The sequence below is a fragment of the Scyliorhinus torazame genome, chromosome 14 (assembly GCF_047496885.1).
Source record: "Scyliorhinus torazame isolate Kashiwa2021f chromosome 14, sScyTor2.1, whole genome shotgun sequence".
Lineage (NCBI taxonomy): Eukaryota > Metazoa > Chordata > Chondrichthyes > Carcharhiniformes > Scyliorhinidae > Scyliorhinus > Scyliorhinus torazame.
Window position 1 is genome coordinate 126,538,042 of NC_092720.1, and position 19,382 is coordinate 126,557,423.

The 19,382-nt window shown below is 51.2% G+C and overlaps 1 protein-coding gene across 1 annotated transcript in view; it reads left to right on the forward strand.

Annotated features, from left to right (window-relative positions):
• hdlbpa (high density lipoprotein binding protein a) overlaps positions 1-19,382 on the forward strand; it is a 118,155-nt gene that overhangs the window by 36,346 nt on the left and 62,427 nt on the right. Inside the window, exons 12-15 of the mRNA XM_072474848.1 lie at positions 1,093-1,232; positions 14,501-14,605; positions 14,699-14,812; positions 17,850-17,936. Coding sequence (XP_072330949.1) covers positions 1,093-1,232; positions 14,501-14,605; positions 14,699-14,812; positions 17,850-17,936 — 446 coding nt within the window. The remainder of the gene's footprint in view (positions 1-1,092; positions 1,233-14,500; positions 14,606-14,698; positions 14,813-17,849; positions 17,937-19,382) is intronic.

The following is a 19,382-nucleotide window of genomic DNA, read 5'->3' on the forward strand; positions in this document are numbered from 1 at the left end:
TACACCTTCCTTCCTTCCACCTTGGCTTTCAGTTCCAAGTTTTCTGCCTATAGTCTGCATTGATTTTCTTTTAAGTTTAGAGTACCCAATTCATTTTTTCCAATTAAGGGGCAATTTAGCATGGCCAATCCATCTACACTGCACATCTTTGGGTTGTGGGGGCGAAACCCACGCAAACATGGGGAGAATGTGCAAACTCCACACAGTGACCCAGAGCCGGGATCAAACCTGGGACCTTGGTGCCGAGGCAGCAGTGATAACCACTGTGCCGCCCACCTGTAATGATTTTCAATGCAGATTCATTTAGGTCTCTGTAGTTTCAAAAATACAGCGGCCATGCTGATTTTCTGGAGAAAACGAGAGAGCAGCTCCTTTCCACTGTCCAGGAAAGGACACTGGCCTGTCCCTGGTTCTCTGAAAATCATCCCACTCTGGTAGAATCCAATCGCCACCTGTTACCGGGCAGAATATAGCCTTTTGGCTAATTCATTTGTCGAATATTAAGCCTCTCCAATCTCTCCAGTGCCAAAATTTCTGAGTTTGTCTGCTGGCTAGCACCATGTTCTCTTTTATAACTTTCAAGTTCCTCACTTCCCCTGCTTGACAAAGGATATATAAAATGATAACAGCAAAAATGAAGAAATGGTAAATAAGGGAATCAACAGGAAGGGCCCTTACAGTGGGTAATGTGTACTGATTGCTTCCTGTTCATCTCTATAAAGGAAATAAAATACAGGCTTGATGTGGCACACTGGATAAGTATGAACCTGACATGTGGCAATGGTTTTAAGAACTTGCATTTTGAACACAAGAATCAGATTTCAAATCTCAATTGCTCACCCTCATACAGCTAAAAGCTGTGTCCAATTAAACAGGAAAAATTTGTACAAAGCTATACATTCTATATCAGTCTTTATTTGTCATTCATTGCAGCACTAACCTTTAGTCCAAAAGCTTGGGATTTTGATATTGCCTGGGCCATTTAGTCATTCATTGCAGCACTATTTAGTCCAAAAGCTTGGGATTTTGATATTGCCTGGGCCAATGTTGTATAATATAATGTCTGACTGACTTTTGTTCTTTCCTTTTAAGTAAACCGTATAAAGGATCAGTACAAAGTCTTAGTGCGAATCCCCCCTGATAATGAGAAGAGTAATCTAATCCGGATTGAAGGAGACCCTCAGGGAGTTCAGGATGCCAAAAAGGAGCTGTTGGAACTTGCGTGCAGAATGGTGAGCAGAAGACAGTGGAAAGACATTGATGCTGTTTTACAGGAGTAATCTGTTTGAATTTCTTGCGACTGCAAATTCTAATCCCAATGTAATGCCCTTTATCTGACAACAGTGCTGCTGAGCTTTAGATATTCATGCACAGACTTCTGTACGCAATGTGTTTAAGTTGTGGGAAGTCTCCTTCCTTGGCTTGGAATCAGATTTTAAAAATTCATTCATCGGATGTGGATGTCCCAGCGTTATCACTCCTCCTCAATTGCCCTTATGAAGGTGGTGATGAGCTGTTGTCTTAAGCTGCCCAGTCCTTGTGTTAGGAACACTGCTGTCAGGGAGAGAATTACAAGATTTTGACCCAGCAACTTTGAAGGAATGCTGATTGTCATACCAAGTCCGGCTGGAGTGCAATTTGGAGGGGAACGTGCAGGTGGTGATGTTCGCATGTATCTGCTGTCCTTGTCCTAGGTGGTAGAGGGCTATGGGTTTGGAGGGGGTTTGATAATGCTCTTGTGAAATTCCTTGTTTGTGTATTTTTGAAGAAAATGTTTTTATTAGGGTTTTTATTTTTTATACAAAACAGATGAAAGTGAACGTACACAAACTGTCTCCCCACACAAACCTCTGGCTATCTGGCGTGATGTCTTTGTTTGTTGGGGTAACGTGGTACTGTGGTTCTTCTGTAAATTCCCCCACCCTCCGGCTTATTGGCTACAAACCGGTCTTGGAACAGATTGGTGAATGGCTCCCAAGTTTTGTGAAAGCCCTCTTCTGACCCCCAGATGGTGAATTTAATTTTCTCCATTTGGAGAAATTCCGATAGATCGGACAGCAAGTCTGCAGGTTTTGTGTGGTGCTGCTGATCGCCAGCAAAGCAAGATTCTCCAGATAGCGATTTAAGGAGGCATAAGCGTTCGCACTCCTCCACATAAAGAGATCTGGCTGCTCTGATGCCCCAAAGATTGCCACTCTTGGGCATGGCGCCACCCTCATCCTCACCACCTTGGACATCGCCTCAATGAAGGCTATCCAGAACCCGGCAAGTCTGGGGCATGACCAAAACATGTGGGCGTGGTTGGCCAGACCTCTTGGCCTTCACATTTGCCCTCCACCCCTGGGCAGAACCTACTCATTCGGGTTCTGGTTAAGTGGGCTCTGTGTACCACATTCTGCTGCATTAGGCTTGCCTTCGCACAAGTGAAGGTGGCGTTGACCCTATGCAGTGCTTCGCTCCAGAGTTCCCATCCTATTTCGAACCATTGGTCACCCATACAGGTCCCTGCAGTTTCCCCTCCTTACGATATCCGTGTCTAGTAGGTCCTCTACACGTGATCGTTGATCACTATGTCTGTTTCCCTACGCAAGAGTTTTTTAATTTGCATGTATCTTTTTTTTTTAAACAGTACCCAATTCATTTTTTCCAAGGGGCAATTTAGTGTGGCCAATCCACCTAGCCTACACATAGAACGTAGAACATATAGTGCAGAAGGAGTCCATTTGACCCATCGAGTCTGCACCGACCCACTTAAGCCCTCACTCCCACCCTATCCCCGTAACCCAGTAACCCCTCCTAACATTTTTGGTCACTAAGTGCAATTTATCATGGCCAACCCACCTAACCTGCACCACTTTGGACTGTGGGAGGAAACCGGAGCACCCAGAGGAAACCCACCCAGACACTGGGAGAACGTGCAGACTCCGCACAGACAGACACCCAGCGGGGAATCGAACCTGGGACCCAGGCGCTGGAAACCACAGTGCTATCCACTTGTGCTACCGTGCTGCCACTTTGGGTTATGGGGACGAAACCTACGCAAACACGGGAAGAATGTGCAAACTCCACACGGGCAGTGACCGAGAGCTGGGATCGAACCTGGGACCTCTGCACCGTGAGGCAGCAGTGCTAACCACTGCACCAATTTGCAATTTGCTTGTACCTTCAATTGTTTCCCCCGGTCAGTTGGAATTTCTCTGTCAATTCCTCTAGTGTTGCCAATCTAGAAGTCCCGAACTGTCAAAAGTCTTTCCACCCCTTCCCGCACACAAACACACGCCATGTTCAAATTTTCTACTGACTTGAAAAAGGCCTGGGGGGGGTTATAGATTGGTATGGATTTGAACAGAAAGAGAAACCTGGGCAGTACCTTCATCTTGATCGTCTGCACCCTCCTCGCCAGAGAGAGTGTGAGTTTGTCCCACCTCTGCAGGTCCTTTCCCCTACCAGGCTGGTCAGGATCCACTTCTGGATCCGTGTCCAGTCATGGGCAATTTGGATCAACATGTAGCAGAATTTGCATCTGGCCTGTTTAAATAGCAGTCCCTCCAGTTCTGCCCCTCCCCCTTATGGGTTCACTGGGAAGATCTCACTTTTGCTCAGGTTGGGTTTGTAGCCTGAGAAGGTTCCAAACTCTTAGCGCCATGATTCCCTCATCCTGGGACTTCCGGGTGCGGCTATGCAGAGCTAGGTCGCATATTCGGTAGCTCCCGCTTGGAACGGACTTTTGGGCTCTTTTACAGGGCCCCCACTACATTTGTTTGACATTTCCCGGTGTGGGAAGAAGGCTGCAGAATTCCCCTGACAGTGTCCCCCAGGAATGTTATGTCTTTTGGCTACCAGACCTGGCAGAAACAGTAAAAGATTTGGCTTTGGCTGCAGATTTAGACAAAAGCCTCTTCCAGCATGCAGGCGGGGGAAGGGCAAGCTTAAAGCTGCAACCTGACTTGACTCTATCAAAGGTGAATTCTAGCAGCAGAGGGAACAACTGTGAAAGGATCTACCAGGGCCATTGAAGAAGCAGGAACGAGGCTTCCGGTGGCGGCCATGGAGGAGTAGGTCGCGCATTCGGCAGCTCCCGTCTGGAACTGACTCTCAGACCTTTTTCAGGAGTTTCCATAGACTTTTTAAACGGACCAGAAGTGTAACGGCCAAAGGAGCGGCACTGGAGCAACGGGAGAAGCGAGGGAAAGAAAACAAAATGGCGGCAGCCAGGGACAAAGGGGAGCTGCAGGAGTTCATCAAGCGCTGCTTCGAGGAGCAGCGCGAGGAGATGCGCAAGGAGATGTTGGCGCCTATGCTTTCGGCAATTGAAGGACTCGGGATCACCCAGAAGGTCCACGAAGCTAAGATCCAAGAGGTACAGAAAAGAGTCAGTCAGAACGAGGACGAGCTTGTGGGCCTGGCGGTGAGAGTGGAGCAGAACGAGGCCCTACACAAGAAGTGGGCGGGAAGACTCGAAGACCTGGAGAACAGGTCGAGGAGAAACAATCTGCGAATCCTGGGTCTCCCTGAGGGAGTGGAGGGGGCTGATGCCAGGGCATACGCGAGCACGATGCTCGAGGCGATGATGGGCACGAAGGCCGCTGGAGTTGGACGGGGCACATCGGGTGCTGGCGAAGAAGCCCCAGGCAAATGAGCCGCCAAGGGCGATGGTGGTGAGGTTCCACCGGTTCACGGACAGAGAGTGGGTTCTGAGATGGGCCAAGAAGGAGCGGAGCAGTAAGTGGGACAATGCAGAGATCCGAATATACCCGGACTGGAGCACGGAGGTTGCAAAGCGGAGAGCGGTTTTCAACCGGGCCAAAGCGGCGTTGTACCGGAAAGAAGTGAAATTCGGAATGCTGCAGCCAGCGCGACTGTGGGATACATACAAGGACCAACACTATTACTTCGAAACGCCTGAAGAGGGGTGGACCTTTGTACAAGCTGAAAAGTTGGACTCTTAACTGAGGGTTTGTGAGGGTAGGAGGGATGTTTGAGGTTTGTGTGATGGTTGTTGTACATAGGGGGTCAATCACGCGCAGGAAATGTTACATGGGCTGGGGGAGAGAGACAAGGCCGCGACAGGAGCTGCGCCAGAGGGGGTGGGAGCGGGCTTTGGAAAGCGCGGGGTGTTTTCCTGCGCGCGGGAAGAAAGGCGGGAAGGGGAACGAAGGAATGCATATGGATTGGGAGACTCCCATGCGGGGAGGTCAATGGGACAGCGGGGGAAGCCGGGGTCAGCAGGCGTCAGCTGACTTACGGGAGTGACATGGGGGGAGCAAAAAAGCTAGACAGGGGTCTAAAGGGAGAGAGGGGGGGGGGGGGGGGGGGAGAAGGGTTGCTGCTGCACTGGCCGAAAGGGAATGGGACACAGAAGACGTGGTCGGGATGGGGATCCCCCCTCTGGGTGACTGGAGGGTGAGGGAGGCGTGGACACGGGACTGGCCCAGAAAAGGAGATGGCTAGTCAGCGGGGTGTGCGGGGGGGGGGGGGGGGGGGGGGCGGGGGGATGAGAGCCGAGAGCTCCTCCAATCCGGCTGATAACGTGGAATGTGATGGGCCGGTGAAGAGGGCTCGAGTGTTCGCACACTTAAAGGGATTGAAGGTGGACGTGGCCATGCTCCAAGAGACACACCTGAAGGTGGTGGACCAGGTCAGGCTAAGAAAGGGATGGGTAGGACAGGTATTCCACACGACTGGACACGAAGAATAGAGGGGTGGCAATATTGGTGGGAAAGCGGGTGTCATTTGAGGCCAAGACTATTGTAGCGGACAATGGAGGGCGATTATGTAATGGTGAGCGGTAGGCTGCAAGGGATGTGGGTGGTGTTGGTAAACGTATACGCCCCGAACTGGGATGATGCAGGATTCATGGAGCGCATGTTGGGGCGCATTCCGGACCTGGAGATAGGAGGCCTGATAATGGGAGGGGACTTCAATACAGTGTTGGATCCAACACTAGACCGCTCCAAATCAAGGACTGGAAAGAGGCCGGCGGCGGCCAAGGTACTTGGGGGGGTTTATGGATCAGATGGGGGGAGTGGGCACGTGTCGGTTTGCAAGGCCGCAGGCCAGGGAATTTTCTTTCTTCTCCCATGTACACAAAGCCTACTCCCGGATAGATTTCTTTGTTCTGGGTAGGGCGCTCATCCCGAGGGTGGAGGGGACGGAGTATTCGGCTATAGCCATTTCGGACCATGCCCCACACTGGGTGGAACTGGAGCTGGGAGAGGAGAGGGACCAACGCCCGTTGTGGCGGCTGGATGTGGGACTGCTGGCAGACGAGGTGGTGTGTGGGAAGGTGAGGGGGTGTATCGAAAGGTACTTGGAGGCCAACGACAACGGGGAGGTGCGGGTGGGGGTGGTATGGGAGGCGTTGAAGGCGGTGATCAGGGGAGAGCTAATTTCCATTAGGGCTCATAGGGAGAAGACGGAGGGTATGGAAAGGGAGAGGTTAGTGGAGATTTTGAGAGTGGACAGGAGATACGCAGAGGCCCCAGAGGAAAGATTACTTGGGGAAAGTCGACGGCTCCAGACGGAGTTTGACCTGTTGACCACAGGGAAGGCGGAGGCACAGTGGAGGAAAGCGCAGGGGGCGACCTACGAGTATGGGGAAAAGGCTAGTCGGATGCTGGCACACCAGCTCCGTAAGAGGATGGCAGCGAGGGAAATAGGGGGAGTCAAAGATGGAAGGGGAGCCACGGTTCGGAGTGCGACGAAAATAAACGAGGTATTCAAGGCCTTTTATGAAGAGCTGTACAGATCCCAGCCCCCAGCGGGGGAAGAGGGGATGAGACGATTCCTAGATCAGCTGAGATTCCTGAGGGTGGAGGAGCAAGAGGTGGCTGGTTTGGGGGCACCAATTGGGTTGGAGGAGCTGAGCAAGGGTTTGGGGAGCATGCAGGCGGGGAAGGCCCCGGGACCGGACGGATTCCTGGTGGAATTCTACAGGAAATACGCAGACCTGTTGGCCCCGCTACTGGTGAGGACCTTTAATGAGGCAAGAGAGGTGGGGACCCTGCCCCCGACAATGTCGGAAGCGACAATTTCTTTGATCCGAAAGCGGGACAAGGACCCACTGCAATGTGGATCGTACAGGCCGATCTCACTCCTCAATGTGGATGCAAAGTTGCTGGCAAAAGTGCTGGCCACGAGGATCGAGGACTGTGTCCTGGGGGTAATCCACGAGGACCAGATGGGATTTGTAAAGGGCAGGCAACTGAACACCAATGTGCGGCGGCTCTTAAACGTGATAATGATGCCATCGGAGGAGGGAGAGGCGGAGATAGTGGCAGCTATGGACGCGGAGAAGGCCTTTGACCGAGTAGAGTGGGAGTACCTCTGGGAGGTGCTGCGCAGGTTTGGGTTCGGGGTAGGGTTTATCAATTGTGTTAAGCTCCTTTACAGAGCCCCGATGGCAAGTGTAGTGACGAACCGGCGGAGGTCGGAGTAATTTCGACTGTACCGAGGGACGAGGCAGGGGTGCCCCCTGTCCCCCCTGTTGTTCGCATTGGCGATCGAACCATTGGCCATGTCATTGAGGGAGTCTAATAAATGGAAGGGGGAGGTCCGAGGGGGAGAAGAGCATCGGGTGTCGCTATATGCGAATGACCTGTTGCTGTACGTGGCGGATCCAATGGAGGGGATGGTGGAGGTCATGCAGACTCTAAGGGAGTTTGGGGAGTTTTCGGGCTATAAGCTCAATGTAGGGAAGAGTGAGCTCTTTGTATTACAGGCGGGGGACCAAGAAAGCGGGATAGGGGACCTACCGCTGAGGGGGGCGGAGGGGAGATTTCAGTACGTGGGGATCCAGATAGCCAGGAGTTGGGGGGTCCTACATAAACTGAATCGGACGAGGTTGGTGGAGCAAATGGATGAGGATTTCAAAAGATGGGACATGTTACCGCTCTCGCTGGCGGGTAGAGTGCAGTCGGTCAAAATGGTGGTCCTTCCGAGGTTTCTGTTTGTGTTTCAGTGCCTTCCCATCGTGGGACCCCGAGAGTAAGGAGAGGGTTCCTGGAACGCAGTAGGGACCGAGGAGGGTTGGCGCTGCCAAACCTGGGGAGCTACTACTGTGCAGCAAATGTGGCGATGATCCGCAAGTGGGTTATGGAGGGCGAGGGGGCGGCATGGAAGAGGATGGAGATGGCGTCCTGTAGAGGAATGAGCCTGGGGGCGTTGGTGACGGCACCGCTGCCGCTCTCGCCGACAAAGTATACCACGAGCCCGGTGATGGCCGCAACGCTAAGGATTTGGGGCCAGTGGAGACGGCACCGGGGTGCAATGGGAGCATCGGTGTGGTCTCCGATCAGGGGTAACCACCGGTTTGTCCCGGGGAAGATGGTTCCAGAGCTGGCATCGGGCGGGGATTGGAAGAATGGGGGACCTGTTCATCGACGGGATGTTTGCGAGCCTAGGGGCACTGGAGGAGAAGTTCGAGTTACCCCCGGGAAATGCCTTTAGATATATGCAGGTGAGGGCTTTTGTGAGGCGACAGGTGAGGGAATTCCCGTTGCTCCCGGCACAAGAAGTTCAAGATAGGGTGATCTCGGGTGTATGGGTCGGGGAGGGCAAGGTGTCGGAAATACACCAGGAGTTGAAAGAAGAGGGGGAAGCGCTGGTAGAAGAGTTGAAGGGTAAATGGGAGGAGGAGCTGCGGGAGGAGATCAAGGAAGGTCTGTGGGCTGATGCCCTAGGTAGGGTTAATTCCTCCTCCTCGTGTGCCAGCTCAGCCTGATACAATTTAAGGTGGTCCACAGAGCACACTTGACGGGGGCGAGGTTGTGTATGTTCTTTGGGGTAGAGGACAGATGTGGAAGGTGCTCAGGGAGCCCGGCGAACCATGTCCATATGTTCTGGTCATGCCCGGCACTGGATGGGTTCTGGAGAGGAGTGGCGGGAGCAATATCTCAGGTGGTGAAAGTCCGGGTCAAGCCAAGATGGGGGCTAGCAATATTTGGAGTAGTGGACGAACCGGGAGTGCAGGAGGCGAAAGAGGCCGGCATTCTGGCCTTTGCGTCCCTAGTAGCCCGGCGAAGGGTCTTGCTAATGTGGAAGGAGGCGAAGCCCCCCAGCCTGGAGGCCTGGATAAATGATATGGCTGGGTTCATAAAGTTGGAGAGGATTAAGTTCGTCTTGAGAGGGTCTGCGCAGGGGTTTTACAGGCGGTGGCAACCGTTCCTAGACTATCTCGCGGAGCGTTAGAGGAAGGTCGGTCAGCAGCAGCAGCAACCTTGGCCGGGGGTGGGACTGCCTGGGAGGGTGGATGAGCAAGAGATAACATGAAGGGTTGGGGAAACTGGCACGTACGGTGAGGGCCAGTGTACAAAGCTGTGTAAATATATCATTTTGCCATGTATATATCTTGCTCTGCGCGATTTCTCGTTTTTCTTTGTTACGGGGGGGGGGGGGGGGGGGTGTTATTGTTTGTAAGGGAGAAAAATTGTGTTAAAAAACTTTAATAAATATATTTTTTTAAAAAAACGATTCCCTCATCCTGCCTTGTGGATCTGCGACGTAGAGGAGCAGGGCATCTGTTTTCGAGCGAGACTCTGTACTCTCTATCCTCTCCGGATCCCCTTCCAACTCTTTGCCGCTCTGAGCACGATCGCTAGTGGTTGTGGGGGCAGCAGGCATCCCTGTCTTGTGCCTCTGTGCAGCTGGAAGTACTTAGTGCTGGTGGTGATTGTCCGTAGAATCAGCATGGGAATGCTGTACAAGATTCACCCAGGTTTCAAGACCGAACCGCTCCAGTACCTCTGAGGTACTTCTATTTAACTCTGTCGAAGGCCTTTTCTGCGTCCAGGGAGATGATCACCTCCGTTGTCCTCTCCCTGGGTGGGGCCATTATCACATTCAGCAAGTGCCTGACGTTCAGTGTTCGCTGTCTACCCTTGACAAAGCATGTCTGGTCTTCTGCCACCACCTCTGGTAGGCAATTTTTGATATCGTTTGGCTAGGATTTTGGTCAGTATTTTCATGTCTACGTTGAGCAGCGAAATGGGCCTGTAGGATCTTTGTCCTTTTTGGTTATCAGTTGAGATTGAGGCTTGTGCTAGAGTAGGTGGCAGGTGCCCCTCGCCAGCGAGTCCGTGAACATCTCCTGCAAGTACAAGGCCAGTCCGTTGCAAATCCTTCTGTAGATGTCCGCCGGGAATCCATCTGGTTCCGGCGCCTTCCCCACCTGCAGTCGATGTCTTCCATGACGTCTCCCAGATCTAGTGGTGCTTCTAGCCCCTGTGTCCTATCCACCCCCACAACTGGTATGTCCAGTTCATCCCCAAGTTCCCTTCGGGGGGGTGGGGGGCTCAGGTGTACAACCCCCGGTAAAAGGCCTCAACCTTTTCTGACTCCGCTACCAGTTTACCTCTGCTGTCTCTAATCTGGGCTATTTCCCTCATGGCTGCTTGCTTTCTGGTGAGGCAGCAGGCGGCTAGCATTGTCTCTCTGCTTGTACAGGTCCCCTGTGCGTGCTGGAGTTGCTGCAAAATCCATTTGTAGCTTCTTCCCTTCCACCAAGGGCACTGCGGTCAGGGCCTCGGGCTATTGCTGGTCTACCTCCAGTATGGAGTCCCTGATGAGGCTTGTACCTCGTGCTGCTAGCTTTCCCGCTAGCGTGGTTTCCCACTCGGGTCGGCTATGTGTCTACTGTTACCTCGTTATCTTTTTTCCCCTCCTGCCATCCTCCTCTCCTGTGCTCCTTCTTCCCACTGTCTCTGCTGCTGTTCTCTGCTTGTTTTCCAGGACAGATTTGCCTACGTCTGTGAATGAAGAAGCCCTAGAGTTTAGCCGGGTACAGCTTCCCAAATTTCTTTTGTACAGGGCCGCCTTTGCCCTGTTCAGCTCCACCTGGTGCTTAGCCAGGTGTGCGCCAATGCCTTGATAAAACCTGATCTGGTGCTCTTCACAGTTGCAGGTCCTTGTTTGCCTGGCCCAGCGCAGAATTCTTTCCCGGTTCTGGTACCGGTGCATTTTGGCAATTATCACCCTCGGTTGCTCCCCACCCTTGGGTTTTGGACAGAGCGACCGGTGGGATCTATTTCTGGTGGATTGGGGAAGCTGTCCCTTCCCACCAGTTTTATCAGCAACTGAGCCACATAGTCCGTGGGGTCTCTGCCTTCGATCCCTTCCAGCAGGCTCACCACTGTGACCGGTTTCCTGGTCCTTTAGTTTCACTTTCTGACCAGCCTCGCTACTCCCGTCTCCAGGGCGGTGATCCGGTTGCTCTGGTCTGTTGAGGCTTTTTCTAGTTCCTTGATGGTGTTCCCCATGTCGCTCCTCTGCCTTGTCCAGGGCCACCTGCATGGTTGCCAGGGCCTCCTCGACCACCACCCTGACCGCAGCTTGGATATCTGTCTTCATCTCTTCGCTATGTTCCCTTAGTCCACTGGAGAGGACCTTCCACTGGTGAGGGGTAACCCCGTGTGCGGTTTGCAGGTCCTTCTCGCTCTGCTGTGGCCAGCGCGTTGTCTCCTCGTGCGCCTGTCATCTCAGTCACTTGTTTCTTCCGTTTCTTGCTTCCTTATGGCCTCTGGAGTTCCTGTTATTCGGCATCCTCTATTGTATTATTGTTAGCTAGGGTGGAGGGGATACTTTTTCCCTGTTTTAGCGGGCTGATTTGGGTAAGGAGCCAATTTTCGGGTTTATAGGAGGAGAGCCACATAATGTGCGACTACTCAGCACATCCCAATCACGGAACTCTGTCTGTGTTACATTGTACTTTTAACATACATGGTACTTTTAAGTGTAAGTTGCCACTGAGTCTAAGCATTTGTTATGGACAGGAGGGGGATTAATTTAAACAGCCCTGATTTCTCCCTCACCGTTATAAACAGAAAGGTGTTTTTGATTTCACCCCTTTTAAAAGTGCTGTTATATTTTCCCCAACCCTTCAGTTTGGAGTGATCGATCGTCCTATTAAACGCACAGCAAACTTTTGATGAAGTAAAATAAGAAAAAACACACACAATAAAAATTGTTTCATGCGAGTCCTGAATCAAAGGTCCAATGCTGTATTCTTGAGGTTAGCAGGCTGAAATTGTTGCAGTGATTTGTCTTTCCAGAAGATGGAAGAAGGCACGCAGTGATAAATTAGTCTTCTCGGCATCAATATAGGAGTTCTGGGGCGAAATTCTCCGGTATCGGTGCGATGTCCGCCGACCGGCGCCAAAAACGGCGCAAATCAGTCGGGCATCGCGCCGCCCCAAAGGTGCGGATCCTCCGCATCTTGGGGGGCCCAGCCCTAACCTTGAGGGGCTAGGCCCGGGCCGGACTGATTTCCACCCCGCCAACTGGCGGAAAAGGCCTTTGGTGCCCCGCCAGCTGGCGCGGAAATGACATTGCCGGGTGGCACATGCGCGGGAGCGTTAGCGGCCGCTCACTGCATCCCCGCGCATGCGCTGTGGAGGGGGTCTCTTCAGCCTCCGCCATGGTGGAGACCGTGGCGAAGGCGGAAGGAAAAGAGTGCCCCCACGGCACAGGCCCGCCCGCGGATCGGTGGACCCCGATCGCGGGCCAGGCCACCGCGGGGGCACCCCCCCGGGGCCAGATCGCCCCCCCCCCAGGGCCCAGGAGCCCGCCCGTGCCGCCTTGTCCCGCCGGTAAGAGAGGTGGTTTAATCCACGCCGGCGGGACAGGCATCCTAGCAGCGGGACTTTGGCCCATCCGGGCCGGAGAATCGCGGGGGGGGGGGGCGGCAACCGGCACGGCGCGATTCCCGTCCCCGCCGAATCTCCGGTGCCGGTGAATTCGGCAACCGACGAGGGCGGGATTTACGTCAGCCCCCGGCGATTCTCCGACCCGGCGGGGGGTTGGAGAATCTCGCCCCTGATGTTTCCAGTAGTACACCATGTCAATGAGGGCTAAGCAATCTTCCTGGACAGACGTTTTCCGTTGCTATCTGTTGGGTGGTAAAATGATACTGCCTGCGTTTTGATCCACTTGGCAACATTACAGGTTCTAACAATGTGGGAGGTCATCTGACATACCTCCTACTTTTTCCAGATCTGGAGTTTTTTGATTTGTTTACTTTTGATTTGTCACTTTTGTCATTGCAGACACACCGGGCGGGATTCTCACAGCCCAGGCTGGGCCGGGCGCGAATCGTGTGATACCGGTCCGCTGATTCTCCGGAGAGCGGAGAAAATTGGTGCCGACGTGGTCGGGGGCTGCTCTACGCCCGGGATGGGCTGAGCGGCCGTACAAAAAAATCCGAGTCCCGCCGGCACCGTCCACTTGTGGTCTTACCCAGCAGGACCTTGGTGTGGATGCATCCGGGGGCGGCCTGGTTGGGTGGTGGGGGGGTCTGATCCCGGGGTGGGAGGGGGAGGGGGAGGGGGAGGGGGGGGCCCTCCACTGTGGCCTGGCCCGCGATCGGGGCCTTCCCATCGGCGGGCCGGCATCTCTGGCTGGGGGCCTCTTCTGTTTCGCACCGGCCCCTGTAGCCCTATGCCATGTTGCGTCGGGGCCGGCGCGGGGAAGGGAGCCACTGCGCATGCGCGCTTTGTCGCCAGCCCCACTGCGCATGCGCAGACCCGCGGCGCCCATCTGACGCCGGCAGCTGGAGCGGTGTGGGTCGCTCCAGTGCCGTGCTGGCCCCCTGTAGGGGTCAGAATTGCTGCTCCTGCGGGCATGTTGACGCCGTCGCGACGGCATCAACACTTAGCCTCAGGATCAGAGAATCCCGCCCACTGTCTCTGTTGCCATCCAATGCTCCCACATCATTGTAAGCTATTTTGTAAAATTGGTTCTGCTTTGGCCAGTTCGGATAATGCAGTGTACGGCTGCCTCTGCTATACTTTACTTCCATTTGGAGATGCACTGTATGTCTGCCTCTGCTATGCTGTACTTCCATTCGGAGATACTAGAGTTGTCAAGATTAGGAATGCCAACATTTTTCCTCCCAGTGGGACACCTGGGACTACCAATTGCATCAACTATACCACCACTTCAGTGAACTCCCCAAGAGCTAGGCATCAGATCTAGGATCTGCCGAGTGCTCCAGTACAATCCATTGAGTGAACCCGATGCATAGAATTTTCATAGAATTTACAGTGCCGAAGGAGGTCATTCGGCCCAACGAGTCTGCACCGGCTCTTGGAAAGAGCACCCTACCCAAGGTCAACACCTCCACCCTATCCCCATAACCCAGTAACCCCACCCAACACTAAGGGCAATTTTGGACACTAAGGGCAATTTATCATGGCCAATCCACCTAACCTGCACATCTTTGGACTGTGGGAGGAAACCGGAGCACCCGGACGAAACCCACGCACACACTGGGAGGATGTGCAGACTCCGCACAGACAGTGACCCAAGCCGGAATCGAACCTGGGACCCTGGAGCTGTGAAGCAATTGTGCTATCCACAATGCTACCGTGCTGCCCTTTTGACACTGCTTTAAAGAGAAGACCTGCTTTAAAGAGAAGATGCATTTTGGTATTGAGTGGTCAGTTGGAGACCAATAATGATATCACAGTCTGTCTTTAATGATTGAAAGCATTTTTATGATTCGCAGGAAAATGAACGTTCCAAAGATTTGATCATTGAGCATCGTTTTCATCGTACAATCATTGGCCAGAAGGGAGAGAAGGTCAAGGAGATCCGCGACAAGTTCCCTGAGGTAACCATGCAAGGAGCTATAATTTTATCAACTTGGTTTCCTGTTCTAATTTGGATTCCTTCTGAATTGACTGTGTATCTCACCCCAATTTAGGTCATTATTAATTTCCCAGATCCAAGTCAAAAGAGTGACATTGTGCAGCTGCGTGGCCCCAAAAATGAGGTAGAAAAATGTGCCAAGTTCCTGAGCAAAGTCGTGGCTGAACTGGTAAGTGGCTGCATGGTGCTAAACATAGAACATAGAACATTACAGGCCCTTCGGCCCTCGATGTTGCGCCGACCTGTGAAACCATTCTAAAGCCCATCTACACTATTCCCTTATTGTCCATATGTCTATCCAATGACTATTTGAATGTCCTTAGTGTTGGCGAGTCCACTACTGTTGCAGGCAGGGCATTTTAGGCCCTTACTACTCTCTGAGTAAAGAACCTACCTCTGACATCTGTCTTTTATCTATCTCCCCTCAATTTAAAGGTATGTCCCCTCGTGCTAGCTGTCACCATCCGTGGAAAAAGGCTTTCACTGTCCACCCTATCCAATCCTCTGATCATCTTGTATGCCTCAATTAAGTCACCTCTTAACCTTTTTCTCTCTAACGAAAACAGCCTCAAGTCCCTCAACCTTTCCTCATAAGATCTTCCCTCTATACCAGGCAACATTCTGGTAAATCTCCTCTGCACCCTTTCCAATGCTTCCACATCCTTCCTATAATGCGGCGACCAGAGTTGCACGCAATACTCCAAATACGGCTGCACCAGAGTTTTGTACAACTGCAACATGACATCATGGCTCCGAAACTCAATCCCTCTACTAATAAAAGCTAACACACGTACGCCTTCTTAACAACCCTCTCAACCTGGGCGGCAACTTTCAGGGATCAATGTATTATTCCTTTCCAGATGATTATACATCCTATCTCTTATGAACCTTTCCAAGATTTTTCCCACAACAGTAGTAAGGCTCACTGGTCTATAGTTACCGGGGTTATCTCTACTCCCCTTCTTGAACAAGGGACAACATTTGCTATCCTCCAGTCTTCTGGCACTATTCCTGTAGACAAAGATGACTTAAAGATCAAGGCCAAAGGCTCAGCAATCTCCTCCCTAGCTTCCCAGAGAATCCTAGGATAAATCCCATCCGGCCCAGGTGACTTGTCTATTTTCACCCTTTCCAGAATTGCTAACACCTCCTCCTTATGAACCTCAAGCCCTTCTAGTCTAGTAGCCTGAATCTCAGTATTCTCCTCGACAACATTGTCTTTTTCCTGTGTGAATACTGATGAAAAATATTCATTTAGCACCTCTCCTATCTCCTCGGACACCAAGCACAACTTCCCACTACTGTCCTTGACTGGCCCTACTCTTACCCTAGTCATTCTTTTATTCCTGACATATCTATAGAAAGCTTTAGGGTTATCCTTGATCCTACCTGCCAAAGACTTCTCATGTCCCCTCCTGGCTCTTCTTAGCTCTCTCTTTAGGTCCTTCCTAGCTAACTTGTAAGTCTCGAGTGCCCTAACTGAACCTTCATGTCTCATCTTTACAAAAGTCTCCTTCTTCCTCTTGACAAGTGTTTTGACTGCTTTAGTAAACCATGGTTCCCTCACTCGACCACTTCCTCCCTGCCTGACAGGTACATACTTATCAAGGACACACAGTAGCTGTTCCTTGAACAAGCTCCACATTTCCATTGTGCCCATCCCCTGCAGTTTTCCTCTCCATCCGATGTATCCTAAGTCTTGCCTCATCGCATCATAATTGCCTTTCCCCCAGATATAACTCTTGCCCTGCGGTATATATAGCTATCCCTTTCCATCACTAAAGTAAACGTAATCGAATTGTGATCACTATCACCAAAGTGCCCACCTACCTCCAAATCTAACACCTGTCCTGGTTCATTACCCAGTACCAAATCCAATATGGCCTCGCCTCTCGTTGGCCTATCTACATACTGCGTCAGGAAACCCTCCTGCACACATTGGACAAAAACTGACCCATCTAATGTACTCTAACTATAGCGTTTCCAGTCAATATTTGGAAAGTTGAAGTCCCCCATAACAACTACCCTGTTGCTTTCACTCCTATCCAGAATCATCTTTGCAATCCTCTCCTCTACATCTCTGGAACTTTTCGGAGGCCTATAGAAAACCCCTAACAGGGTGACGTCTCCTTTCCTGTTTCTAACCTCAGCCCATACTACCTCAGTAGACGAGTCCTCATCAAACGTCCTTCCTGCCACCGTAATACTGTCCTTGACTAACAATGCTACCCCTCCCCCTCTTTTACCACCTTCCCTGAGCTTACTGAAATATCTAAATCCCGGCACCTGCAACAACCATTCCTGTCCCTGCTCTATCCATGTCTCCGAAATGGCCACAATATCGAAGTCCCAGGTACCAACCCATGCCGCAAGTTCACTCACCTTAGTCCGGATGCTCCTGGCATTGAAGAAGACACACTTTAAACCACCTTCCTGCCTTCCGGTACACTCCTGCAACTTTGAAACCCTACTCATGACCTCACTACTCTCAATCTCCTGTATACTGGAGCTACAATTCAGGTTCCCAAGCCCCTGCTGAACTAGTTTAAGCCCTCCTGAAGAGCATTAGCAAATTTCCCCCCCAGAGCAAGGTAGAGCAAGAAGGGGAAGAATAGTTTATGCCATCCACAAAGCAAGGCCTACACAGTGGATATTGAAAGGTGTATGCCCTGTGCCATTGGGCATTCGTGGAGTGAAGTAAAGGAGTGTTGTGCTACAGGGTGAATAAGCCTGGTAGAAAGATTGGAGTGGGCTGCTTTGCATTTTTTATAAACCTTGGCATGTGAGAATTGCTGTCAATCTACTGACCATCTCCCAATTGTCCTCAAAAAGGTAGTGGTCAGCCACCCTGTTGAAACGTTGCAGTCCATCTAGTGTAGGTACAGCCCCACAATGCCATTCGGGAGCAAGTTCCAGGATTTTATCCCAGTGACAGTGAAGGAGAAGACTTGACAACTAATCTCCTGATCAGCGCACAATAATATGTAAAGTGCTGGAAATCTATGGATTTGCAGGAAAACCAAATGCATACTCTTGAGCAATTAGTTCTGAGATTGCAACAGCCATTTAACCTTGCAAAAAACTCGCTACAGGTTAGAACATTGGGTTCTCCGATTCTGTCTGGGGCTCAAGTTTGAATCATAGCCAAAGCAGTGCCTTGTGTGTGGGCATTTGACTGGTGTTGATTGTCTTCCTCTTTCTCTTAGGTGGAGAATAGCTATTCAATCTCCGTGCCCATTTTTAAACAGTTTCACAAGAATATCATTGGAAAAGGAGGAGCAAATATCAAGAAGGTATGTGTGGCGTCTACAAGAAAGAAACGGGTAAAGGAGAAGTCATTGGAAAAAATCTTTACCGTGATATTCTGGTGATTGATTTTGAAGTAAGGAGGAGCATTCACAGGTCTGGAGCAGCAATGCATAGAATTTGTTTTCTTTGAATCCTAGCTTTTGATGTCACTCCAGACCAATTAGCCATGGGTAGGCTTAAATAACAACCTTCATGAAACTGCACAATAGATGCATGGGTATTGTTTGACATCTGACTATTGCACCATTTTGCAACATAATCTGCTAACGTGAGCTCGAGGGAATTATAGACTACATCTGGAAGTTTAAAAACTGGCCATCTAGCGTCATTAAAGTTGATACCCCATCTGCTATTGGGGATCATTTAGGTACAGGTGCGAAGAAATAACTTGCGAAAACAGCAAACAGCTTTTAATTGCCCAATCACCCAGCCTTTTCATTCATGCTTGTAACCTTTTTGAAGTGTCTGCACATTGTTGCTCTTATTAGCCTTAGTTTATTACCTCTGATTATGTCACCTTTGCTCATGAGTCGCCAGGTATCTTTCTGATACCGCCACGTGGTTCAAGCTCGAGTTATGATTAATAAGTCAGCACACCGCTTAGTAAGATTGAAATCAACGGTCATTTATTATATACAACCAGTAATGCTTACACAATAATGCTACTCTTTATATAGAAACCTACCACTACTGGCCAATACTTAACTTTAGGAAGGGCCCACCAGGTCAGGGAAACGAATGGCTTATCGAATCGGATCTGGCCCGTGGGATTCAAAAGGCTGGTACAGGTCGATGGCTAGGAGTCTATCGGGTAGCGATCGCTGGAGTCAAACTTACGCTTTCTGGTCGATGTTCTTGCGAAGGTCGCGAGCAGGCGAAGAAGGAAGAGAGAGAGCGATCTGAACTTGGCCCCTCACTTTATAGGGTCCCGGGGCTTCCCGCCTCTCGGGGCGGCCCTTGACTCTGAGTCCCAAGTGATTGGACTTGTTCCCAATCACTGGGTTCGATATATCCAATAACGGGCGATTCCTCGATCGGGGGGTGGTCGTTCACCTGTCTTTGTTTCGGCCACTGCAGGCGCCGACAGGTCTGGCCCGGCATTCAATTGCTAATATGTTGCAATTATTCCCGGGGATAGCCGATTAAACTGCAGATGTCTGGGTTGATGTGCTGCTAATAGTCATGAGTATCGATCTGGGCCGACTTCCCTAGAGCCGAATACGTTATTCTGTCTGCAGCTGTCCGTTTGTGTCCTGTTGCCTGCTTTTTCCCATCAGCCTTTTCGGTTAGCCATTTTAAATCAGGTTTTGGCCAAATTAATAGGGAATCAGCCATTTTAGGTGGCTACAACATACACGCAACATCATACTGCATTGATTCACTTTATTGGAGCTATCAAATAGTCGTTGGATAAGAGGTAGCAAAATTAT